This window comes from Pseudorca crassidens, chromosome 7, assembly GCF_039906515.1.
Source record: "Pseudorca crassidens isolate mPseCra1 chromosome 7, mPseCra1.hap1, whole genome shotgun sequence".
NCBI lineage: Eukaryota > Metazoa > Chordata > Mammalia > Artiodactyla > Delphinidae > Pseudorca > Pseudorca crassidens.
In genome coordinates, this window is record NC_090302.1 from 45091356 (window position 1) to 45119169 (window position 27814).

The 27814-nt window shown below is 38.5% G+C and overlaps 1 protein-coding gene across 1 annotated transcript in view; it reads left to right on the forward strand.

Moving 5' to 3' along the window:
- Nucleotides 1-27814, forward strand: part of TRPM6 (transient receptor potential cation channel subfamily M member 6) — a 138869-nt gene that overhangs the window by 40012 nt on the left and 71043 nt on the right. The window contains exons 6-15 of the mRNA XM_067744150.1: nucleotides 4451-4575; nucleotides 8988-9159; nucleotides 13723-13891; nucleotides 14973-15096; nucleotides 17135-17207; nucleotides 17327-17427; nucleotides 20434-20568; nucleotides 21645-21698; nucleotides 23766-23906; nucleotides 26173-26307. Coding sequence (XP_067600251.1) covers nucleotides 4451-4575; nucleotides 8988-9159; nucleotides 13723-13891; nucleotides 14973-15096; nucleotides 17135-17207; nucleotides 17327-17427; nucleotides 20434-20568; nucleotides 21645-21698; nucleotides 23766-23906; nucleotides 26173-26307 — 1229 coding nt within the window. The remainder of the gene's footprint in view (nucleotides 1-4450; nucleotides 4576-8987; nucleotides 9160-13722; nucleotides 13892-14972; nucleotides 15097-17134; nucleotides 17208-17326; nucleotides 17428-20433; nucleotides 20569-21644; nucleotides 21699-23765; nucleotides 23907-26172; nucleotides 26308-27814) is intronic.

Genomic DNA, 27814 nt, shown 5'->3' on the forward strand with positions numbered 1-27814 from the left:
TCCCCACTTCAGATGTCAGTCTCAAGTCCAGGGTGTTACCCGTGCTTCTGACTGGCTGGCTATAAATCAGAGGTTCCCACCATCCCCTCCTTGGGTTTGATGAATTTGCTAGAGCAGCTCACAGAATGCAGGAAACCAGTTTACTCACTAGATTACCAGTTTATCATAAAAGGATGTAACTCAGGAACAGGTAGATTGAAGAGATGCATGGGGCAAGGCATGTGGGAAGGGGCACAGAACTTTCATGCCCTCCTCCCATTTCCACGTGCTTACCCACTTGGAAGCTCTCTGAACCCTGTTTCTTTTTTTTTTTTTTTTTTATGGAGGCCTCATTACATGGGCACGATTGATTAAGTCATTGGCTATTGATAATTGAACTCAATCTCCAGTTCCTCTCCCCTCCCCAATGGTTGAGGGTGAGACTGAAATTTCCTACCCTCTAGTCACGTGGTTGGTTGGTTCCCTTGGCAACCAGCCCCCATCAGTATGTCCAAAAGTTGCCTCATTAACATAACAGAAGGCACCTCTGTCACTCTCACCACTTAGGAAATTCCAAGGTTTTAAGGAGCTCTGTGTCACTAACAGACCAAATATATATTATTATAAGTCACAGTATCACACCTGTGGCTTTCCATCTTCCCTTTACTTCTTCCTCTTTTGATTTGGGATATCCTAGCCAATGTTTCCTATTAAGTTCTGCTTGACCTTTAGGATCTACATTAGATGCCAACATACCCAGGAAGCATTCTCTATCTCAACTCGCTCTTGTTTCTTAATTTCTATAGCGTTTATTGCCTGTAGCACTTGTAGCACGTTTATATTTTGCCTTACAGGTTAGGTTAGGATGAGTCTACCTGATTGTGAGGTAGAGGCTAGGGCCTATACATATGTCTAAGAACTGAGCAACGGGTACTAATGTAATGAATAATTTCTTTTGATTAAAAAGGAATGAAGGAAGCAAGTGATTGAAAAAACAAAATAAAAATAAAACCAAGGGATTCGTCTTGTCACTAATGGGTAACCTGGTAGTTTCTCTGGTACATTTCATTGAGATAATTACTGTTTCACATTCTTAGAAAAAAGCAAAGGTTGTAGAGTTCTAAGTCCAATGTGTAGTACTTACTTTATTTCCAGTAAAAAAAAAAAGAGGGTGGATGGGGAAGTTTTGTAGAGTTAAGAAAAAGGTGAACTTGGGCATGGTTTTTTTCTTTGAATAACTAATTGTGTTACATGCTTTATTTTACTTATTGCTTTTTTAAGAAAAAAATATTTTAGATTAGGGCCAGTTAAAGAACACAAATATAATGGTGTGAAGACTATTGAAATAGTTCATATGAACAAAAAAATTGAGAAATGAGGTATACTTGGAGCTTCCTTAAACAATAATCAGGGTCTGACCTGATTCAGCCTCAGCTCCTTAGGTCCTGACTACTCAAGAAGTGGTCCCTGGACCAGCAACATCAGCATCACCTAGGAGCTTGTTGGGAAGGCAGATATCGGGCTCCTCAGACCGGTGGGATCAGAATCTGCATTTTGATGACCTCCCCAGGTGATTCTTATGCACATTTAAATTTGAGAAGCTTTGCTTACCAGCTTCAACCTATGCTTGAGATGCTTCTCAGCTGTAGTTGAACATTATTTGGCATGCATTTTTTACATTTATTTAAATTGAATGCCAGAAGCCTTTAAGAATCTATTGTGTATAAAGCATTTGGATAGATGCTGTGGATGAAAGGTGAGTAAGATATGGACCCCGGGTTTAGTGATGAGGTGGGTAACTGTAACAAACAGAGAGTAAGCAACTAACCAAAAATCGATGCTGAATGGGTCATAGTTGAGATACAAAGGAAGTGTTTGGGAGTAAAAGGAAGAGGAAGAGGAAAACAAATTCCAGTTCCAACTGAGGGAACCTGAGAAGAAAGCTTGGTGAAGGATATAGCACTTAATGTTGGCCTTGAGAGAAGGGTAGGAAAAAGCATTCTAGGAAGAGGTGGCAGTTCAGGGCAAGGTACACAGCTGGAGACTAAGGCATGTGTAGAAAGAGGTGATAAGGCTGCTAGCTGGACGTGCCGTGTGGCAGAGGACAGGGGCAGCAAGGGAGACTGGAGCCAGATTGGGTGCCATGTTATTTGGGCTGAGGTTTTATTCTCTATGTAGCAGAGAGCCCTCAAAGGATTTTGAACAGAAGAATGAATAGGGAATGATATTGTCAGATCTGGTTTTACAGAGAGTCTTAGCAGATAATATGTCTTAAGATCACATGTGGGCTGCTGACAAACGATCACCACCACGTGCTGGTAACGCGTGCCAAACCTATGGATCTGAATCTCTATTGGTATTGATGTGTGTTCTGTGGTCCAGAACCCCAATTTTAGAAAATGACTGGGAAAAGTGCAAAAGATGTCTGGAGGGGAGGATTCCAGAGAGAAGGAAGTGATTTAGGTGCTATGCATTAGATGCATGCAATATGCAGGGCTTTGTTGTTGTTTTCTTCCTGTGCTAATGACACATACAGAGTCAGACTGTACATAGAAAGAGTAAGTGGCGTAATGTAGTGTTTGTGATTAAAAGGCAAATTTTTTTAAAATTAATTTTTATTGGAGTAGAGTCACTTTACAATGTTGTGTTGGTTTCTTGCTGTACAGCAAAGTGAATCAGTCATACGTATATTTATATATCCACCCTATTTTAGCTTTCCTTCCCATCTAGGTTGCCACAGAGCATTGAGAAGAGTTCCCTGTGCTATACAGTAGGTTCTCATCAGTTATCTATTTAATACATAGTATTAAAGTATGTATGTCAGTCCCAATCTCCCAATCTCCCAATTCATCCTACCCACCACCTCCCCGCTTGGTAACCATAAGTTTGTTCTCTATGTCTGTGACTCTATTTCTGCTAAAAGGCAGATTAAGTCAATCTCAAAAGGCTACATATTGCATAATTCCAACTATATGACATACTGTAAAAGGCAAAATTATAGAGATAATAAAAAGATCAGTGGTTATCAAGGATTGGGGGAATGAGGGATGAATAGACAGAGTACAGAGGACTTTTAGGGCAGGGAAACTCTTCTGTATGATGCTTTAATGGTGCATACATGTTATTATACATTTGTCCAAACTCATAGCATGTACAACACCAAGAGTGAACTCTAATGTAATGTAAACTGTGGACTTTGGATGATTATGATGTGTCAGTGTAGGTTCATCAGTTGTACAAATGTTCCACTTTGGTAGGGGATGTTGACAGTGGGGAGGTTGTAAGTGTGTAGGGAAAAAGGTATATGGGAAATCTCTGTACCTTTGGCTCAATTTTGCTGTGAATCTAAAACTGCTCTAAAAAAGTAAAGTCTATTTTCGTTCCTTTTTATGGCTGAGTAATATTCCATTGTGTATATGTGCCACGTCTTCTTTATCCATTCAAAATTGGGCCATTTGTAGAGAGGTGGATGGATCTAGAGACTGTCATACAGAGTGAAGTAAGTCAGAAAGAGAAAAACAAATATCATATATTAACGCATACACGTGGAACCTAGAAAAATGGTACAGATGAACCAGTTTGCAGGGCAGAAATAGAGACACAGATGTAGAGAACAAACTTATGGACACCAAGGGGGGAAAGCGGCGGGGGGGTGGTGGTGGTGGTGGTGGTGGTGGGATGAACTGGATGATTGGGATTGACATGTATACACTGATGTGTATAAAATAGATAACTAATAAGAACCTGCTGTATAAAAAATAATAAAATTAAATTTTTTAAAAAAGTAAAGTCTGTTGAGAAAAGAAAAGTCAGATCCTGGATTGGAATCCAAACTGTACAGACTACCAGCTCTATAACCTTGGGCAAATTATTTAACTTCCTTGTGCCTCAATTTTTGCCTATAAAATAGACTTAAAAAATTCCTACTTAAAGTGTAAATGCGTGTAAAACTTAAAAAAGCACCTGGTGTGTAGTTAAGAGTTCAGTAAGTGTTGGCTATTATTGTTATTATTATTAGTCCCAGAAAGGCAAACACTAATATATTAGTTCTGGAATATTTATGAATATAAAGCTGTTAAATTAATTTGCCTCAATGAAGCAAGGTCCTTCAGGATGTTTTACTGGGACAGTCAAGAAGGTTAAAGAAAAAAATACTTAGAACATTCATGATGTCAGGGGTGGGTTTACAGGATGTTCTGGTCAGGCAAGAATAGGGGCAGAACTGAGGTTGTAAGCAGAAATTTCTCAAAGGGAGAGGAGAATTGTTCAGGTAGAAAGGTTAGTGATAGGAGAAGGAGGTGTCAAGAGGGAGTAGAGCAAGTCAAAGTATCAGATATTAATTCCACTGTGCCAGCAACTTTCCCTGATAACAGTCTTTTGCATATGCTTGTCTACTTGTCTCTTTCCGGCAGTCGCAGTGTTTTGCATGATTTGTGAGTTAAAGTTTGACCTCTAAACTGATTGTTCATAGGTGTGTCCAAACATGTTGGGGATGCCCTGAAAGCCCATTCCTTCCAGTCCTTGAGAAAAATCTGGACAGTTGGAATCCCTCCTTGGGGTGTCATTGAGAACCGGACAGATCTTATTGGAAGAGATGTAAGTAGACAATCCTTTCACAACAGAAGGAGATAAACATGTATCCAGTTGCCAGCTTAGCACTATATCCGGATATCTAGTAGGCATCTTGAATGTAATACACCCCAAATAAACTCCTGACTTCCTGCTGCCTCCCTTACCCTATCTTAGAAAGTGACAATCTTGTCCTGCAGTTCTCAAGCCAAAACCCTGAACTTATCCTGGAATGATCTCCGTCTCGTGCCTCAAACCCGATCCACCAGTAAATTATCTTAGCTTCACTTTAAAAATATATCTGGGAGCTTCGCTGGTGGCGCAGTGGTTAAGAATATGCCTGCCAATGCAGGGGACACGGGTTCGAGCCCTAGTCTGGGAGGATCACACATGCCGTGGAGCAACTAAGCCCGTGCGCCACAACTACTGAGCCTGCGCTCTAGAGCCCATGAGCCACAACTACTGAGCCTGTGTGCTACAATTACTGAAGCCCGTGCGCCTAGAGCCCGTGCTCCGCAACAAGAAAAGCCACCACAATGAGAAGCCCGCACACCGCAACGAAGAGTAGCCCTGCTCGCTGCAACTAGAGAAAGCCCACACGCAGCAATGAAGGCCTAACACAGCCAAAAATAAAAATAAATAAAATAAATTTATTTAAAAATATATATATATCTATCTGGAATCTGACCTCTTCTTATTACCTCCACTGTTACTGAGCAGGTTTAAGCCACTATTTTCTGTCACCTGGATGATTGTAATAGCCTTCCCTACTCTCATCCATGTCTCTTATTAAGGTCTGATCCCAACACAGTAGCCAGAATGATTCTAAAGGGATGGACTTGTCTAAGTTTGTTTATAAGACTAATGTATATTTTTGGTAGGTATCTCAAGTATTACAAAAGGTATGAAGAAGAAAGATAACCACTGTTAATATTTTGGTGTGTATCATTCCAGAATTTTTTTCTATGTGTGCGTACGTATGTACAGTAAAAAAAAGTTTGTGTGTTAAAAAAGTAACAACAGAAACCTGTTGTTGTGAATCTGTTTTTCAGCTTAACTATTTAACATAATTAATTCCCTATGTCAGTTAATATAGACATGCTTATGGTTTGTTTTAACTTTCATTTTGGAAAATTTCGAACACATTAAAGAGTAGAGAGATTAGAATAATCATCTCCTTCGTACCCTTCTCCCGGTTTCAACAGTTATGAACCCATAGCCAATTTTGTTTAGTTTAGTCCCTCATCCATTCTCCATCTCCTCCCTCCATTATTTTGAAGCAAATTCCAGACATCAAATAATTTCATTGGTAAATATTTTAGTAGTTATTTCTAAAGTATATGGACAATTAAAAAATATAACCACATTACCATATTCGTACCTAAAAAATTAACAATAATTTCTGAATATCATCAAATATCCAGTCTGTGTTCAAGCTTCTGATTGTCTCAATTTTTCAGTTGTTTGATTTCATTATCCAAAAAATTCCCCTACATTGTGATGGGTTGATTTGTCTCTTCATTCATTTAGTTTTTTTCCTTGAGTCGCTTTTGATCTCTGGATTTTCCCACCATCTCCTTTTTTGTTTTCTGTTTGTTTGTTTCAATGTATTTGTTGAAGAAACTGGGTCATTCCTAAAGAGTTTCCCACAGTTTGGATTTTGCAGATTTAAGCTCTTGTAGCAGCATTTAGCCTATTTCTCTGTCTTTTGTCTTTCTTGTAAATTGGTAGTTTGATCCAAAGGTATGATCAGATTCAGGTTCTTTTTGTACAGGTTTATGCCCTAGGAGGAGATGTGTCTTTCCCTTGTGACATAACATCCTCTCTCTTTTTATGATGTCATTGCCTAGATTTATTATTTCAACAGGGTTGCAAAACTGCTAATATTTAATTATAGTGTTCTTTCTTCATTTATTAGCTTAAATACTCTATACAGAGAAACATTCTCTCCTCAATTGCTTGGTTTACCTTGTGGTACAGTTGTATGGGAAAGGGTAGAATAAATATTTGATTCTCTTTCTTTATTTGCCAGTTTTCAAAGCATTGAGTTGGTTATCTACCATCCCCCAAGGTGAACAGTGAGTTGTTGTTTTTTTTTTTCTGATTCATGAAGTTAAACATATTTGGTATGTTTTAATCCATTATTCTAATATAGTTATTATTCTTTATCATGCTCATATTGTCCCATTGTGGCCAGTGGAGCCTTTCAAGTTGTCTCCTGAGTCCTTTTAACACAATTCTAGTCATTTATCATTGCTTCCTTGTGTTTTAGTATGAAAAAAATGTTCTTGGCTCATTATATATAATTTTTGCTCCTAGAGAAATGGCTGGTTGCTTCTGGTGGGAAATAGTATTAAGAGACCACATTCTGAGAGCCAAGGGTGCAGTTTTATTTTTCATGCCTGATAAAGTTCTATTGTACTAAAGTACCATAATTTATTTAACCATCCCTCTGTATTGTCCATTTATGTTTTCTATTTTTAACTTTTACAAAAAATGATATTAATGTTGTGATAAGACACATATATTTTTGAAACTAGCTGAAAACACTTATTTCCTTAGAAGTTATTCTCAAAGTAGAATGTTTGGACCAGTTGGTATGTAACTTTTAAAATGTGACTAATTGTCTTCCACAAAGGTGGTAACAATTTACATTCCTACCAACAGGGTATGAGGGTACCCATTTCCCTGTACCATTTCCAGCTTCGGGTATTCTGGCTTTTTTTAAACTTTGCCATTCTGATAGGTATAAAATAACACCTAATTTTTCTTATGTACGTTTCTCTGATTACTAGTGAGGTTCAACATCTTTCCATGTGGTTTTTATGCATTTTAAGCATAGTTTTTATATTTTGAAAGACCTTTTGCATTATAATTCATTCTATTAACATTTTTGTTTGCCATGTGTGCTGCATTTCCCAGATTTTAATTTGTATCATTTATGAACATCTTTCCATGTGTAAAAAATATGTGTTAAATCTATCAATCATTTTCTTTTTGGTTTCTGGCCTCAGTGTCATGCTTAGGGATTATAAAGGTAACTTTTAAATACTAATGTTTGTAACGTTTGTAGTGCTTTTTACATCCATTATTTCTTCTTCTTTTTTTAAATTTCTTTCTTTTCTTTTTTTTTTTTTTTTGGCTGTGTTGGGCCTTCGTTGCTGCACGCGGACTTTCTCTAGTTGTGGCGAGTGGGGCTACTCTTTGTTGCCGTGCATGGGCTTCTCATTGCAGTGGCTTTAGAGCCACCCGTGCAGAGCACGGGCTCTAGGTGTGCAGGCTTCAGTAGTTGTGGCTCACGGGCTCTAGAGCGCAGGCTCAGTAGTTGTGGCGCACGGGCTTAGTTGCTCCACGGCATGTGGGATCTTCCCAGACCAGAACTTAAACCCGTGTCCCCTGCATTGGCAGGCAGATTCTTAACCACTGCACCACCAGGGAAGCCCCCATTATTTCTTTAAAGCCTTACAGCAACCCTCTGCTATAGGAATTATTATCATCACTTATACATGAGGAAAATAAGCCTGAGAAAGGAAGCAGGTGTTACCCAGAGTTAAAGTTAGAAGGTAGAAGAGCCTAGCCTTAAACTTGGGCCCTTTGACTCCAAACACAGTTGGCCTTCCCTATTTGTGGATTCCGCATCTGAGGAGTCAACTGACAGTGGGTCCTAAGGATTCAGCCGACCGCGGATCCAGCGGATACTGAGGGCCGACTATACTGTGCCATTTTATGTAAGGGACTAGAGCATTGTGGATTGTGGTATCCGCGAGTGGTCCTGGAACGAATCCCCCACAGGTACCAATGACTGTACTGTTCTCTCCTCTCTAAAAACAAATGAGAATTGAAGTAGCTTATAGAAGAATCAGCAAATATTAATAAAGATCTGGATATTTTATATTGAATGAATGCATCTCCATTTACTTTTCACTTCATTTGGAATACGAGAAAAAATAATCAGTGTCCAAATATTATTCTGGAATAGATCTATTAAAAGGCATAGTTTCTGGATAGTGATGCAGTCTGTGTACTAGTGCAGATCCTTGAACTGTTTTTTAATGACCTGAGACAAGGTAAGTACAGAAATTGAAAATAAATATATGGAACCGTTTTTAGCCATGTGACGGTGCTGTGACATCCAAGCATACGGTAAGCGTGCTTATCTTGCTGTGTGTGCGAGTGTTGTTGAACTTGTGAGTCTCGTGTCGTACAAGCCGCATACTAGTCATGCGTTAGGGGACTACCTATCTGTCCATAAAAAAATAAGAAATAAGAAAACTGAAATTGATTCTTCACCGCAGATAGCTTGAGAATCACTGCTCTTGGTAGCAAGTACTACTTTTTGACCTGGACAGGAACTCTGTAGTACATAGACAGGCCTTTGGAGCAGTCGGCCTGGGAAGGATCTCAAGCTCTGACTGTCTCTTGTCCTCGCTGTCTCGCAGGTGGTGTGCCTGTACCAGACTCTGGGCAACCCCCTCAGCAAACTCACCACACTCAACTGCATGCACTCCCACTTCATCCTGTCCGATGATGGCACTGTGGGCAAGTATGGCAATGAGATGAAGCTCAGGAGGAACCTGGAAAAGTACCTCTCTCTGCAGAAAATACACAGCCGTGAGTACCACAGGGGCTCAACCAACAGGTCCTGGCTGGGGGCCTTGCTGTGGAGCAAAGTGCTCCATTGCCATCTGTACAGGGTAGAGAGGTCCAAGCCGGCCCATGCCTTAAGTTAACACCTGTGAACCCTCAGTGAGAAGAAAGCAGGATATGAAATTGTGGGTGACAGAAGAGAGGAAGGGATCTTGTGGGACAGCAGAGGGGAGGTGTCAGAGTGGAGACTTTAGCAGAGTCTCTGGGAGTCCTTAGGCTTGAATGGATAGAGGGAAAAAGTAGAGAAAGAATTGATTTGGGAATGTGGATGGCTGAAAAGCCGAGAAGAGACTAGCCTGAGAAGAGCGGGCTGTGAGCCTTGATAGTCAGGGAAGATGACATTTCTAGGAGGGTGTGGCGGCTTCAGTCAGGGAAGGGGTTGAAATCAGGACTTTTAGAAATAGGGACCTTTGAAGGTTTGCTGTGACATGCTGGCAGTGGTGCTTTGGTAGTGCCTAAGGAGGAGGAGTGGGGGGCAAAATCAGTGAGTGTCCTTGGGTGGAGAGGTGGGAATCCTTAAAGGAAGGAAGAGGGCTGGATGCTGCCTGGAGAAATGGAGACTCTGCCTCCAGGGCAGCGGAAGGTGGCCCCTGCCTCTTTTGGTGAGTTAAATCTTCCGCAGACTACTCCTGCCCTTTAAGCGGAGATGCCAGGGAATAGGAAGATTCTCAGGAGGCTCGGTCTTCCTCAAACCTTTGACTTTGGGCTGGAAAATGCTGAACATCCTTTGAGTTTTTGGCCCAGATTCCCTGAAGCAGCAGATGTAGTGAGGTCAGATGGCTCAAAGCCCTATTTACTGCCTGTGACCTTGGGCAATGAAATTAACATCTGTCAAATTGTTCTCTTAATACAAGACAGAAGAAACTGTCTACCTGTACCTTTTGTTGTGAGAATTAGAGGAGATAAAATATGTTAGGTGTGCTCAGAATAGTATTGGGTACATAACATGTCCTCAACAAATGTGTTTCTTTCTTTCCTTTTATTCTCCTTTGGTACAGGGGGTTGTCTGCTGGTTGGGGTGGGGGTAGAGAGAGGGACTCTGGGAATTGTTGCCAGTCATTTAGAGCTTAGTGTGAATGAAGTTTGGAGGCTTATTTAGGTCAGGAAGGGGGAGAGAGGAGCAGGTATGTGGTCCTCTACAGGGTGGGGGTGGCTAGTGGGGAGGGACACCCACAGAGGAGCGGAGAAGGAGGGCAGGTCAGAGATTGCCCTGAAGGAGAATCCCTGAAGCGAGGGCCCTGCAGGACTCTGAAATGCCAGTTACCTGAAATGTCCTGTTGCCTTTGATGACCTGGGCTCACCACCTGTGCTCAGGGATCCTGTGCAGCGCTATGATGTGTATCCCAGGAGAGCAAAGTCTTTCTTAGTCTTTCTTATTTCCTGCTGATTCTCCATTTGTGCAAACAGCCCTGATGAATGAAAAGAGCCCCGAGCTTGCATAGCGCCATATGCCATTCTACATTTCTACTTTCAAAGTCCTTAAAATTTAGGATTTATTGGGAGGGTTTTGCTGTCCATGGGGAGAGAATGTGGAGTCAATTTCAGTGGATTGGTAATATTTATTATTCTCTGGAGAACTGACAGGAAAACAGCAAAAACAATAAACCACTTACACACACGCACACACATACACACACGCATGCATGCACACACACAAGAAAGAAAGAAAGAAGGAAGGGAGGAAGGAAGGAAAGAAGAAAGGAAGAATAAAAGAGAGAAAGGAAAGACAAATGAAAACAGACCCCAACAAGCCCAGAATTCTTAGGTATCAAAGCTGATCTTCATACCTCCTGTGCTCACTAGGGAGGCTTTCTGCCATATTTGTGTTTGTCTTTGATGTAGTTATAAATGGATTTACTTGGATGGAATGACAATAATTAAATATTTTCTTGATTTCTTTCATTTCTTTTCAACCGGGCTTCTTGGAGTCCCTGGCAAATCCTTGATGTTTGCAGAAAGCACTTACCAAAAATAAGAATGACTTCATAAAGTTGCTGTAGAAATCCCTTTGAAATGTGGCCAATGTCAGTTCCTGTTCTGTAAGCCTCTGAGGATGGAAAGAATAGGATCAGCTCTGTATGTCTTCGTAATGCAAGTCTTGGTGGAGAAGAGAGCACTTTCCTGGGATGCCTATTCTAAGAGCCTTTCATTGGAGCTGTAATGTTGTATTCCTGCCTAAACTGGGAGCCAGGAGTAGAGGCAGCTCTCTCATGAGATTTGTCAGCAAAGAACTTCACGATTTTTTTTAAACAAATTTAATTAGTAGCATCAGTAAGATCCTTTTTGTAGAAAACAATCATAAATATATTTATATTTATTTTTGTGAGGATTAGTTATTGCTTTAAAAAGATGTATCTAACAGAAAGTGAATTATTTTCCCCTCTCCTGCAGAATACCCTTACTGATTTCTTTTTCTGATGATAAAAGTGTTACATACTCTCATATTCAGATAAAGAAAGAAAACATAGAAGAGAAGGAAGAGATAGCTTTCTGTAATCTTACTATAAAAAATAACCATTGTTAACTTTTTCACCTGTATGCTTTCAGAAATTTTCTATGTACACACAGAGCAACATTTAAAAATGAACACTGGGATCATATAATATCTTTTGTAGCCTTCCCTCCTCTTCCACTAAACATGGATGTATTTCCATATCAGTAAGCATATCTGAGCACATATTTAATGACTGCATAGTATGTCATTATATAGGATATGAGATTCTCTTTAAAAATTGTTTTTTCCATCCGTTTCAATAATTCTATAATTAATGGCATTTTCATCTAAATTTTCTTCTATTACTTTTATGCCTTAATAAACCATTGTCACCATTTCATTTAGCTTTTACAGGACTATGTTGTTAAAAGAACCCTATGACTATCAATTGGTGTATCTTACATCTGATTTTTAGTGATAGGGAGAAAATAATAAGGAAGTGGAGATATGTGGAAAAGGAAAGAAGTATAATGTCAAAGCCATTAAATAGACTGAATGAGATATTTGGGTGCCTGCTAAGAGGCCCACCCTTAACATTTGTGGAGTCAGGACAAAGGTTACACATGGAAACCCACATACTATTTGTTTAAATATTTAAAAGCTTTAAATCAAGCTAACCAGCAAAAATAACAAGAGGATAATGTTCAATCCTTTTACTTTTGTACATGTAGCAGGAAGCCAGGTTTGAGGTCAGGGTCCTGGATTTTTGGGAGTACTAAGCCAGAACGTGGAGATGAAACAGAACTAGCACCTTGGCCCCTGGCCTACAGGTCACTCTCTGCTTGTCTTCCCACCTTTGGCTCAATCTCACGATGTCCAGGCTTCACACACGTCAACTGGACACCCTAGCCTATATGTCCAAGCTCTATCCACTTCTCTCCTACTCCCCAAAGCTGCCTCTGACTTTGACAAGTATATTCCTGGGGCAGAGGTTCAAGCAGCCCCTGGAAGCAAGAATTTTGGGGTCCTGGGCAATCTAGTAAGTAGGAGAGGGAGCACAGGCTTTCCTTGGACCTTGACCCTATAGACTCCTCACTGTGAGGGGAAGGACATGGCCAGAGGAGGGCGCTGTAGAACATGGGGCCCAGACTAAAGTCCAATGTCGCTCAGGTGTGAGCATGGTGTTTCCTGCCAATTTTCCTTCTCTTGGAAAAAAAAAAATTGATTTAAATATATCAATACACATGTCGTGTAAAAATTAAGTCAAGTAATAAATCTATAGAATAAACAGTCAACATTTCCCCAAATCTTCCCCTCTCTTCTTTACTATTAATAATTTGATATATATCCTTCCAGAGTTTTCTGGTTATTTATGTAACATGTTATAGATATGTGCATATGTATATATAAAATATATACCCATATATATGGTTTTAACATTTTAAATAGGATTTTAAATAGGATCATACTGGGCATATCATTCTGTAACTTTTGTTCACTTAGTATCTTTTTAAAAAGAGTGCAATGACTCCATGGTCTTTCCTTTTTTATTGTCTTCCTCACTTTAATAAAGTAATATGTAGTCTTATAAGAAAGCCAAATAGTGAAAAATGGAATAAATTGAAATATAAAAGCCTTTGAGGTTTACCCATCCCATCTTGTTCTTAGAAATAACCACTATTCAAAGTTGATTGAACTGGCAAAAGTTTGATCATTTTTGGAGATGAGTGATGGATACTCATGAGTGATTGGGAACCATTATATCATTCTGTTTTCTTTTAGATGTGTTTGAAAATTTCCAAGATAAAAAGTTAGTTTCTTGAAGACTACTACTTATTATTATTTTTTAATGACCAAAAGCCTTTAGGTAACTTTTTAACTGGGAGAAGATGCTCTCACCATATTTATGTTACTTTTATTTAAAGTCCAAGCTTCTGGCTTGGCCTTGAACTAAGCAAGCCTGAGTCAAAGAAGAGAGAATGGCTAGTGCAAGTAACAAATGTATGTGGTAATTGAAAGACTTGTGTCTGGTAATCAGAATTGCTGATGGGGTTCCTTTGTAACAATTTGATATTGTTTGTCATCTGAAATAGGCTCAAGACAAGGAGTGCCTGTGGTGGGGCTGGTGGTGGAAGGTGGTCCCAATGTCATCCTCTCAGTGTGGGAGACTGTGAAAGACAAAGATCCAGTGGTGGTGTGTGAAGGCACAGGCAGGGCTGCCGACCTCCTGGCCTTCACCCACAAACACTTTGCAGATGAAGGGTGAGTTGTTGAGTCTTCATTTCTGAAAGTATGCTCTTTATTCTTCCATTTTAGTTCTTTAATTTCTGCTTTCATGTAGGCCGGATATCCTTAGAGGACAGAGACTGGAATTCTCTGGATATCTTAGAGGACAGAGGTTGAGACTGGAATTCATTTTTCAGTGGTTTTTGTATTTATTAAGCAACACCAAAATGCCCTCTAGTGATGCAAGTTGCTATTAGCTTAGCTGAAGAATGGCCGGCCTCTAACAAGGACCTTGAGCCCTGTCTGAGCTTAGGGAAAAAGGATTTCCAGGGGGAGTGAGGGAGGAGACCACTGTGGCCCCAGATCACCTTTAAATTCAATTGCTGTTAGTAAAAATAGCAGAAATTGGGGAAATCAACATCCTGACATTTTTGTCGCATATATTGTACTTAGTTGAAGTTTTAACTCTTTTTCCTTTTTAAACAAGGAGTTTCAAACAAGTTTCAAACAAGTTGAAATTCTATCTTTATGAGACCTTAGAGATTATTTAGTGGTTTCTCTGTCCATCCCTATACACATTGTGATTCTTCCAATTTCAAAAGCGTGATATTTCTGCCAGGTGAGTAAATACAGTGCGTACAAACTGAAATGTGGACCCCACTCATTTACTTAATAAATATTCATTCACTGCTTATAATTTCTCTCTGACAACTCTTCTCAAGTTTCTCTCCCCTTTCAGCCCTGCTTCCACCCCGTACCCGCTTCCTCTTCTATTACACCTCTCTCTTTCGTTTTACAGTGTCAGATTCTTTAAGTATATTATGCCCGTAATTTCTGGAGATTCACAACCCCTTGGAAATCTGTCAGCTCGAGAACCCTGCCCCAAGTGCATTCTTCCCAGGAGCATGGCAGATCAGACCATTCTCTCTTTCAATTCAGCCTTCTCCTGGTGCTGCTGCTTCGCTTTCCTTCCCATTCATTTATCTCTTGGCAGTACTGTCCATAGAAACCTTCTCCATCACATGGGACAGACGCAGGGATGTTGTACTTGTGCTGATGTTTCTGGCTTGTCCCCTTCTCTGCACTGTGTCAAGTCACGACCATTTCTCTCTCCCAGGACCCTGCGTCCTCAGGTGAAGGAGGAGATCATCTGCATGATTCAGAACACTTTCAACTTTAGTCTTAAACAGTCCAAGCACCTTTTTCAAATTCTGATGGAGTGTATGGTGCACAGGGATTCTGTGAGTATGATGAGTTGATGACTCAACTGACTTAAAAAACGCTAATGTTCAACAATTGTGATATTTATTTTCACAATTTGATTTTTCATTTCTTACTTGATTATATATAGCTCTACAGAACTTGACCTTTAAGTTGAGTAAACGTGACTTCTTGTTTCCTCCCGCCCTCCAACCATGTTTCATATTCCTGACCGTACCTGGGAAAAAGCACTTAGATAATATAACAGTATTACAGAAAAGTGATTGAATTTAGTGAAAATTACATGTAAATATTTTCAGAGGGTAAAGGAACAGCTCCATGTCTTAAATAAACTCAAGTCTGCTGGCTTAGATGACTCTTATCACAGTATCCTCAGTATGTCTATAGGAGATCATTGGGGATGCACTGGACAATGGAAATATGTGAATAAACTCTCAGGTGAAAAATAGAGGCCACGAGCTTTGGGCTATGAACGTAATATAGATTAAGGAAAAGATTTTAGTGTTTTAGGGTACTTTGATCAAAATTTTTATCAGTGATTTGGATAGTATGTTGCTGACAGTTACATTAAATATGCAGATACGTCATAACATAGTGATCTTTCCAGAATTTGAAGGTTGGACCAAATCATACAAGATTTTGGTAATATTAAAGCACCTTCCCTCAAAAAACCAATTGAACAAGTTCAGTCTAGACTAAGCATGGCTAAACAGATGTGAAAAACCCTTTGGGATTTTGGTTGACCTAGTAACAACGAAAATAACAACCATGTCTGCAATTAACGGTGTGCTTTCCAGTATATTTTTTCATGTGAAATAGCCCCATGAGTGAGTTCAATATGGCAGTGATTGTTTATTTCAGTTTCAGAGATAACGAAGCTGAAGCCTAGAGAATTTAAGTGATTTGCCCAGAGTCATGCAGTTATGAAATAGTAGAACTAAAACTGGAGCTCAGAGTTGAAATTTTGTGCATGGTCTGTTACATTTTATATTCCCCACAATAGTCAGTAGGTTAAGAAAAGGATATATTAAAGGGATCACCCTATATTTGTCTCCTCCTGTCATCAAGGAGAGTAACCAAGGAGCGGTGTAATAATCAAGAGGGAACTAGAGAAGGCAGCTAAGGGTTTGCATGTTACAGGAAGGTTCTCAACTCCTGCACAGTTGAGGGTGGATTTTATTCATGCACATGGGGGGTGCTGTTAGGTAGAGGGGCTATTAGCATGAATTGTAGAAGAATTCTATCTTTATGAGACCTTAGAGATTATTTAGTGGGTTCGTCTCATCTTGTGGGTGAGGAACCTGAGATGCAGTGGTTTTAAGATATTTACCCAAGACTGACTTAGTTAGTGGCATATCTGGGGCTAGAACTTGGCAATCTTGGCTCTTTTCTGTTGAACAGGTCCTTTTACTATATATTTTCATCTGCAAAGATTGAGATACATTCATTAACAGGAGAAGACCTTTTATAATCAAATAATGTCCTTATTTGTCTTAAAAAAAAATCAGTCACGTGCCAGGATGCACCGGAGGCTTTGACGTTGTGAAGGCTTTCTTCACTGTCCATTGTACTTGCTCACTGGGTGCGTTGTAATTGCCTCACTTGTTTTGTGACAAATCCTTGAGGATTCATTTCCCGTTAAAAAGCAAACGTCTTAGTTTCTAAAGCTAGGTGAACAGAAGGATCTCATTTCGTATTCTTTCAAAATGAGGAATGGTTTTCTTTACATGAGGAATTGACACTGAGTTTCTTTCTATTATAGCATGTGAATAGTAAATTAATGCAGTAATGTTCTTTCATGCATGTTTCCTCTAAGATACTTGGAATTTTTCAGTGTTTTTTTAATCCCCTGAATGTGTACAATTCGCCATTACCCTACTTAAAAGTTTTCTCTCTTATTTGTAAAAAAAAAAATTTTTTTAACTCTGTGATTTTTGACGTTAATGATGAATGTTTCACTTAATTCATTAGCTGAAGAGCAAATCTTGTGGGTACTTTTGAAAGCATTTCTTTGCTAGTCCCCAAAATGTATGGCTTTCTGTTTTTCAACTGTTACAGATTACCATTTTTGATGCTGATTCTGAAGAGTCACAGGACCTTGATTTAGCAATCCTAACAGCTCTGCTAAAGGGTGAGTGTCTAAATAAGGTTACAATTGTTCCTCCTTCCCTCTTTTCACATTCTGAGGCACTGTGTGCTTTTTATGTTGATATTATAAACAGAATATGTGATTCCTTTCTTTTACCCTAGGCACAGATTTATCAGCATCAGAACAATTAAATCTGGCAATGGCTTGGGACAGGATGGACATTGCCAAGAAACATATCCTAATTTATGGACAACATTGGAAGGTATAATGAAGATGAAGTTATTTGGAAGACCTGTGTCGTGTGTTGGTTTGTTAGGGAGGGACAAAAGAGAGAATTGGAGGAGAGATAGGTTGCTTTGGGGACGGGTGTGGGGGTAGGGTAGCATCTCTGATGCTGGGTACACACCATCGCTAAGACATTTCTCTCATCTACTTTGCCTCCCTGGAAACATTTTTTCCTCTTGCTCTGCAGCCTAATTGAAGCTGACAAAGGAAGTCGGGGGAAAGACAGATGGAAGGATTTTTAATTTACTTTTTCAATGGGCAGATTTTTATATTGTTATTCAAAACTTAAAGTTTATCTTATTTTTTTGCATTACAGTGTAATGCACGCTCACAATAGGAATGAGTGAAAACAGAGAAAAGCAGGAAGAAGAAATATTACTCATAGTGCTAATGCTAATCACTGTTAACATTTCATTTTAAAACAATTACAGTTGTGACCAGACCATAGGTCTATTAGTTTGGGGTTGAACTAATTTGTGCACATTGTTTAAAACATCAAATGGTACTAAAAAGCTACCAAAAAGACAGTAGTTCCCTGCCCTGCTTATCACTAGAGCCAAGCACTTTTGACATTTTTGGACTGTTCTGACGTTTATAAATCTCCATATTTCTAAATAATAAGTCATATTGCTGTTTTCTGATTAATCTTAGAGAGCTCTTAACATTTCTGTCTGTGCCCTCCCTGCTGCAATCTGGACTGGTTGCCTGCTATTCCTGGTGCTGAGCTGTCATCCTTCATCATCTTAGAGATTTCCTCCTTTGTTAGAACGCCTGTTTTCTGTATCCCCTGTTTTCCTCTTTCTTGGTTTACTCCTTTATTTGATGATGTGTATCTTGCAGTAACTTCCTGAGGAAGGGAGTATGGGAGATAAAAATTTTGAGGCTTTATATGTTTGGATATATTTTAATTCAAGGTGGAACTAATTTTCCTAGAGAATTTTGAATGCTTAGCTTCTAGCACCCAGCAGTACTGTTGAGAAGTAAAAAATCGTTCTCTTTTCTGATCCTTTGTTTATGACCATTTCTTTCTTCTCTGGGAGTTTAAAAAAATCTTCTCTTGTTCCAGTGTTCTGAGATTTCACAATGATGTGTGTCGTTATGAGTCTTTATATCCATTACACTGGGCACTTGCTTTCAACTTGGCAATCATGTATTTCCTTGCTGGGGAGTTGCCTCCCCTGCTTTCTCTGCTCTCATTCAGGAATTCTATCATTTAAATGTTAGACCTGTGGACTGCTCCTCTAATCTTATCTTTCCCTCTTATCTTCTGTATCTTTTCTTTGGTAGATTTCCTCAAGTTTAATTTTTCACACCTTGTATGTAGCTTTTTGTTTCTGGTAGCATATTATTAATTCCTGAGAGCAAATTTGTTGTCTTTTTATTTTTTTAATTTTTATTTATTTTCTTTTTGTGGACATATGTTTTTATTTCTCTACAAGTGAATTGCTGGGTCATAGGGAAGGTGTGCATGTGCTTTTTTTGTTTTTAATAGATCTTTATTGGAGTATAATTGCTTCTCAATACTGTGTTAGTTTCTGTTGCACAACAAAGCGAACCAGCCATAGGCATATACATGCCCCCATATCCCCTCCCTCTTGAGCCTCCCTCCCACCCTCCCTATCCCACCCCTCTAGGTTATTGCAGAGCTCCGAGCCTATCTCCCTGTGCTACGCTGCTGCTTCCCACCAGCCAACTATTTTACATTCGGTAGTGTATATATGTCGATGCTACTCTCACTTCGCCCCAGCTTCGCCCTCCCACCCCGTGTCCTCAAGTCCATTTTCTATGTCTACCTCTTTATTCCTGCTCTGCAACTAGGTTCATCAGTACCATCGTTTGTTTTTAAATTCCATATATATGCGTTAGCATAAGGTATTTGTTTTTCTCTTTCTGACTTACTTCACTCTGTATGACAGACCCTAGGTCTTAGCATCCTGAATATAATATCTTCTTTTGTTTTTCTGAAGCTACTAATGATAGTTCTTTTGAAGTTTTCTTCTTCCTGTATTGTCTGATTCCTCCTGGTTGACGTTTTTTGGTCTGTTTGTCCTGGACTCTTTGTTTAAATGTGGAGGAAAGAAAGCTCATTAGAAATTCTGAGGCTGTAGATTTGGGTTCCACAGTAGGGTGATCTGGCTGCCCCCATTTGTTGGGGAACCTGAAGTGTTAGCATATTCATATATTTTCTCTTGTATTCATCACAATATCAGAAAGAAATCCTCCAATCTCCTGCTTACAAGGTAAAGCCTTGTTCCTATTGTTACGGAAATCAATAGGGGAAGATGAGTGGGAAGGTCCCAGTGTTAGCAATTTATGCTGCCAGAATTCTGTGGCATAGATTTTGTTTGGTTCTTGACTTTTTTTCCAATTTCTAGGGACTTCCATTTTTTGGCTTTCTGGGAACTGCTAAGTCAATTACCATTTGACCATCTGCTTTTCAACTTCTAAAACGTTTCACTCTTGACCTCCTTGTTCTTGCGGATTCATTTCTTTAAAATAAAACACAAAAAGACAAAAAACCCCTTTACTATAATTTTAGTGGGGTTTTAGGTAGGAGTAAAAGTAGATGAGTGTGTTTAATTTGCCATTATACCCAGAAGTCGAATATAGTTTAAATGGGAACATGCCAAGTTACCAAAAAACAAAAAAGAAAAAGGAAAAGAAGCAGAAGGAAAAGAAGGAAGGGAAAAAAACCTTGGATTTTTATTAGAATTGCATTAAATTCAAACATTAATTTGGGAAGCACTGAGATCTTTTTACCACAGTCAATTTTCTCATCCAAGAACACATTTATTCAAGAGGTCTTTTATGCCTTCAGTTTACCTTTTGTTATTTCTTCACTTAGGTCCTGAACATTTCTTAGTAAGAATGTATTTTATGATTATTTTGTCTGTATAGTTTTGAGTTCAAATACATGTAATTCTTTAGTTATTTCTCCTTTCTTGATTTCTCTATGTCTCTTATTTATTTCCGCCCTCTGAAGCCTGGCTCGCTAGAACAAGCAATGTTAGATGCTTTGGTGATGGATCGAGTGGATTTCGTGAAGCTCTTAATAGAATATGGCATGAACCTCCATCGCTTTCTTACCATCTCCCGACTGGAAGAGCTCTATAATACAGTGAGTACTGGAACATTTCATTAGTCACCTCCTTAAGATTTATTTATTAATTAGCTTAACACTTAGCTTAAACTATATCTTGAATGTTCAAGTCCCCTTCAATGTTCATGTACAAAGATAGCTTATAGAGAAACAGACTTTTCAAGCAAAGAAGAAACTTTCTTACCAAATCCATTGTATCCTATAGTCATTTCTGTGTTTCCCATTTTAATTAATTATACAGAATAGAAGCATAAACTAATTTAAGAAAATAGGATAGTAAGACCATAATTAAAGCCAAAGATGTGAATAAGAACAAATTGCTTTTATTGAGTAATTAGAAGCATTTCAACCTAAGGACACTTAAAATTTTGTTCCTGCAATTTTCCTATGTAAACCTTTTATTGAAATGAGACTGGCTTACTCCTTGTAAAGACACCAGTTGCTTAAGCCAAGCACCCTTCTTGAGATGTCCTTCCTTGCCTTTGAATCTTACCCTTTCTTTAAAGCCCTGTTCAAGTCCTATCTTCTTGATTATTCCAATTCACATATTATAGTGCCCCTATAATACAGATTATTTGCCACTCTTTTGAACATACCTATCTTCATATTGTTGGTTATTTTTAGTGTAAGTCCCACTCTCTTCTATTAGATTGTAAAAATTCTATGAAGAAAGTAATTTTATTCTTCATTGAATCCCTCAGTAGCTTGAATGAACGTAGTAAGTGTTCAATAAATATTTGTTGGTAGAATATAATTGTGTGATGAAAGTTGTAATTGTGTGATTTATATATAATAAAGGATAGTTACAGATTAGTTAACATTTATTTCTGCCTCTTGCCACACAAAGTTAATTAAGGCCTTACTTCCTAGATACATACATCTTGCATTGAAAAATATTTTAATCTAATCACATCTTCTCTTGGGAAATACCTTCCTTAGAATTAATTTGGCTTAAGCTTCATTACTAAAGATGTTGAAGAAAGTTTTCAGTATTCTGGATAATTTATGAATTCTGAAATAAAGGTTTTTTATTTCTCCCTAGCACATGGTAATTAAAAGGTAATTAAAATTCTTCCTTTTGTTCTTTATTACAGAAACAAGGACCAACCAATATGCTCTTGCATCATCTTGTCCAAGATGTAAAACAGGTAACCTAATTATGAAGGTGTACAAATTTCTTCTGGTATTGTCTTAGCTTTGTGGTGAAGTGTTACCAGATTTTGCTTTGTAAAATGTAGACTTGGATTTGCTAGCGAATTACCTACCTTCTTTACCTGTGACTCTGAACAATTTCATAACCAAACCACACTCATATTTTTTCTTGTAATTTGTGTTTTAAAAGATTTGACCCACCAAGTAAGTGGTGTTAGCTAATAATTATTTTCTCTTATAAAACATGAATTGGAGACATAGAAACTTCCAAGCAGAATTTCAGCTTAACATGATACAATAATATTGCCAATGATGATAATAATACCTGCTGAAAATAGAGAAACTTCCTGATTCTGTTATCTTTATTGAAGGACTGGTATGTGATTCCCTTGTTTTTGTTCTTGTTTTGTCTGTTAGTGATAACTCTGGGGCTCTCACTTCCTTGGTGAGTCTAAGCATTGTTCTAGGGAACCAGGATGGATCCCACTGGTCTATACCTTTGCTAATATTTTGCTCATGGTATTCTCATTGAACTTTGAGTTAAGTCAGACTTAAAATCATCTCTGGGGCTTCCCTGGTGGCGCAGTGGTAGAGAGTCCGCCTGCCGATGCAGGGGACACGGGTTCGTGCCCCGGGAAGATCCCACATGCCGTGGAGCGACTGGGCCTGTGAACCATGGCCACTGAGCTTGCGCGTCCGGAGCCTGTACTCCGCAACGGGAGAGGCCACAACAGTGAGAGGCCCGCGTACTGGGGAAAAAAAAAAAAAAAAAAGCAAAAAAAAAAAAAAAAAATCATCTCTGATCCCCCATTAATTACCAGAACTTTCCAGCTTTAACAGACTTTTTTTTTGCCTTAATTCTGAAGTCTAATATCTTGATGGAGAGAGTGTGGGCTTTCTGACTATGTTGACTTGGTGGGAGTAAAAGGTGGAGGAAGACATTTAGTTGGCAGATTAGCAGTAAGCAAAAGTGTCCATGGCGATGTAAATTTACTTTGCATTGATTTATGTTGGGTCAAAATGATGTTCCTTAGATTATCTCCTTAAACTCTGATTCTGTCATGGTAAACTGAAGAAAAGGGAGAGAAATAGTTAAATATGTGTTTAACTAGCAGCAAAATGAGAGCATGGTTTGTGTTCCTTGGAAAAAGTGAATTATGAATGTGAAAGAGAGAAATTAAATTATTTGCAGTTATTTATATTTGTAACCGTATTTGTTGTTCAAAGCTTTGGGAACATTGTTCACAATCTGTTCATTTCAAAGATCTTGTTCAGCACTCTGTGCCTTTAAAAGTGTGCTATGAATGACAGTTCAGAAGTAACACTTATGAAGAGGCACTGTGGTGGCCTTTAAGGGGTCAGAGCAGTTTTCATTTGGCCCAAGGCCCATGTGCTTGGAAACCTGCTACTCAGGCCCCTAGCAGCCATGACGCTGGTCTTGGCACAGCCTCGTGTTTTGAAATCTCATTTTGCTCTGCCGCTTCATGTTCCTTATTTCTATTTGTTCTACTTCCTTTCCTATTCTTGTTTTGTGTATGATTTGGTCAACACAGTGCAAAGTGTTACAGCCATTTCAATAGAGAAGCTTAAGATTTAACTTAGTGTTACTTTTGGACCCTTCAGCATATCCTCCAGTGATTATACTTTTGTTGTAGTGGTTCTGTCATTTCCAGCTAAAAACAATCTTTTGTACTCTCTTTCAATGTATTTTATTCTAAAGTGTGTATATGCATGAGAGAGAAAAAGAGAGGAAATGAGCTCTTAAAAGCAGACATTCCATGTCTATGAAACTAAAAACATCTTAAGGCTAAGTATTTTTTCCCATTTGAACAACCAGGTTGTATCAGTAGCTGCCGTATTAAGTGATCAGTTGTTTTTGTTCTTGTTTTAGTTATTAGTGGTAACTCAAGGGCTCTTCCTTCATTTGTGAGTCTTAAGCATTGTTCTAAGGCTGAAGAGTGTGAGTCTCCCTCTTTGCAGTTTATTTGGTTATGTTCTAGTGACGTGGCAAAAGGGATAGAAAAAGAGAACTGACAGTTACGTGTTACATGTTTTTGTTTCAGCATGCCGTTCTCTCAGGCTACAGAATAACGCTGATTGACATTGGACTGGTGATAGAATACCTTATTGGTAGAGCATATCGCAGCAGCTATACCAGAAAAAATTTCAGAGCCCTCTACAGCAACCTCTACAGAAAACATAAGGTAGCATAATTGAAAAGTATCCTAGTAAAATTAAGGATTCCTAGGAGTTACACTTTTAGAAAAATGGCTCGGGAAGTTTAGATGGGAAGAGCTTCCAAAATGGACATACTGTTTATCGACACTTACTGAATGTCTGCTGCATGTAAATTACTGTGCTAAGTGCTGGCATGCTGGCCTGGGATGGACATAAAGATCAGGAGTTTAGAAACTTTTAAAGGAAACAAATTTATGAATAACTAGCCACAATACAAAACAGGATATAATATGTGCCGTATTGACACAGAAGTATGTGGTGAGAAGTATTAGAGGGAGAGATGACCGGTTCTTTCCTTATCTTTCTTTATCTTTTGAAAATACAGAAGTGGAAAGCTTAATAGGATTATATCTATCACTCATAATAGTACATAGCCTGGAGATGACAAACTTGGAACAAGTCTCTAGGGGTTATATTGGAAGATGCATGCAGAATGTACCATGTGAAAATACATATTATACGTATTTTATTTTCTATCATATTTTTGAAAGTCTAGGAATGTAAAATTAGAGTTGCTGGTTAGTTGATTAGCAGAGAAAACATTGCTTGTTTCTTAAAATTGCCAGTACAGATCAGTAAACTGAAGAGCCTAGTTCTTATTAGGGGATAATGAAAGTGTTAGAAAAGGTAGTTTGGGGCATTTTTGGCTGAGAGAAGAGCGGGAACAGTTAAGGGCACAGTGCTGTGAACACCAGGGTATGGTTTTGCAGTGACAAGGAGACCTTTGTCACCGGACAAGTGCCAGAAGGTTGTGAGGGATGACACTGGAAAGATACTTTGGGATAAGATCACATGAAGAGTCTAGAATATCAAGCTACTTTTGACCTTTATTTTTAAAGAATCATGTGAAGTGAAAACCCAGCTTGGCTTTAAGGGATGAGAAAACAAAACAGAAAGAAACCCAACTCTCAAAGAGAATATGTTCTTTATTGGCATTTCACAGGCATAGGGATACACTTGAGGTATCAGTGCCTTCAAGTAACCAAAATATGCCTTGCTCTGAGGTTACCAGTGGCAGGTATAGGACTGACTGTGACCTTGGTGCAGCCCAGTGGGGAGCATGCTAGGCAGGTTCCTCTAATGCCCTTTCTGGAAATGGGAAGGAAATTGCCCATTTCTCTAATTATTTTCTAGTGAAGGAGTACAGAGTTTATTGTGTTTCCTAGTAAATTAGATCGTAGCAGTTAACGAATACATGGTTTGGAGTCGGAGAGATCTGGGACTGAATCTTAGTTTTGTTCATTAGAAGCTATGTAATCTTGAGTGAGAAACTTAATCTCTCTGTGTGTCAGTTTCCTTATCTTTAAAATGGGAATGATAATATAATACCCCTTTCATAAATTTATCAAAAGGATTAAATAAAATAATACCTAGAATAGCCAGGAAAACCCATATTCCTGGTACATAGAGGGTATAGAGTAACTTAATACTAATAGTCATTATGATTATTACTAGTGATACTATTAATTCTATATCACAGTAATAATAATGATAATAATTTGAGTAGTTTCTTTAAAAAGTTGGACCCCGTTACTTCTACATCTAATTTATATCTGTAAAACACAAACTAAAAATAAATAAATAAAATAAAGTACAAATAAAATAAATAAATAAATATTAATAAATAAGTAAAATAAAGTTCAAAGTTCCTGATACGGTTTGTGTTGGGAATTTTATGTCAGTCCCTTTAAGAATGCTCTCGTTTGATTTTGTTTTTCATTGATGAAAGCTTCATGCTGACAAGCGATTAATTATGTTGTTATTGGGCCTAGCCACTGGAATTCCAGTAGTGATATAACACCTGGAGAAGTTCTGTAACTTTCTAACTGAAGCTTAACCTTGGAGCTGTTTGTGAATGGGAACTTTTTCTTATCAGAACTGTGAATCTTTATTGCCTATTCTGAACTTGTTTCAGGTATAGAACATCGATTGATTCTAATGGAATTTCCACATAGAAAAGGAATGCAGATATATGATAGGGAGCAAAAGAACATGTTCTCTAAGATGTTAGGAAATAAGAGTGTGCTTAGTAAGAAGGGGATCATGAGAGGCTCTTGTTGGAGGAGTAATTAACTACTAATCTTGGATGAGAGACAGAACCATTGGATATTTGATAGGACACAATATTATATGTGTTTTTATTGTTGTCTAGAAATAAAATGTTAATTGTTACCACTATAATCATCTTTTTCCCTTTTTGTTTTATTTTAAAAATAAAATAACATATTCCAGCAAGTGACCACTTTTGCTCAAAGCCTTCCTCAGCCCCCTCTTCACCGAAGATGCCGCTCAGGAAATAGAAATGAATCTGCAGAAAGCACACTGCACTACCAGTTCATTAGAACTGCCCAACCTTACAAAGTCAAGGTACCAGTTACTTATTTTAGATTTGAAAAGAAAATTGTCCTTAAAGACTGAGATCTTTTCTTCATTTAAAGTTTGAGAATGGGGAATACAAATAGAGGGATCATTTACAAGCACTATAAACAGATGGTGCAAGTCAAAAGCATAATACAGGTGTTCTCTAACAATGATGAGCAAACGCCCAGGACAAGCAACTAAATGATTTGCCGGGGCTGGCACCTCAGGCTGCCTTCCTTGTTCCTACCTCTACCATGTCCAGATGTTGACTCAGGAAGGCAGTCCATGGGATGGTACTAAAAACTAGAATTACTAGCCCAACATTGCACCCTCCTCCTCCTTTCCCCAAGGCTAATTGGAGGTGACTGTTTCCTCCTCCTTTCTGTTCTCTGACACTGCCCTCTTGCATCTTCTTTTTTCCCTTTTGAAGCTTTCTGAAATATAATTTTGACCTAATGTTACAGTATGACAATGGTAATGTATTTATGACTGTGTGTGTGCATGTGAGTGTGTGTGAGCAGTATTATGCCCCCCTCCCTTTACTACCTCAATCCCACTTTCCTCTGGGGGTGAATGCTTTTGTTAAGAGTTTCCATATAAATGGTTCCTATGTTGGCTGAAAGAGGTTTGCTTTTTATAGCTCTTAGAATGAAAAGATATTTCATAAAATTACCGTTGGCCATAAAACATGAACATAAATTCCCTTCATTTATAGAAATAGAGGAAGCTTGTTACTGTTTTTGCTGTGATCTCCTTTAATTAAAAAGAATAAGCTGAGACAAAGTGAGAGAGTGGCATGGACTCATATATACCACCAAATGTAAAATAGATAGCTAGTGGGAAGCAGCCGCATAGCACAGGGAGATCAGCTCGATGCTTTGTGACCACCTAGAGGGGTGGAATAGGGAGGGTGGGAGGGAGACACAAGACGGAGGAGATATGGGGATGTATGTATATGTATAGCTGGTTCACTTTGTTATAAAGCAGAAACTAACACACCATTGTAAAGCAATTATACTCCAATAAAGATGTTAAAAAAAAAAAAAGAATGATCATTGAATCTTGTTATTTGCCAGGCATTAGTTTGGGCACTTGGTTGAATTTGAGATGCAGGTGTGTTGGAGAAGATATAATTATGACTGAGAAATGGTCCCACCCTCCCTCCCAAAGTAATAACCACAGTGCAGTATGATGAGCATCGAGAGAGAGATACGTACAAAGTGATACAGAAGACTATGGGGGTTAGAGAATGGTTTTTGAGATGATCTATAAAAGGTGGTTTTACCAGGTAGAGAATAGTATTTCATTATTACTATTACCATCACTAGGGGAATATAGTCAGAATAAAGGAAAGCAAAATTAAAATCAATCTATTTGTATGAATGTTGGCAACACTAGTTGCCATTTTTCTAAGAGGAAGATAATGAATCTATTTGTAAGGTAAGGTTAGAGTTCTTTTTTTTAATAGTTATCGTTTATCTCATATGTTATTTCAGCCCATTTCCTTGAGAAA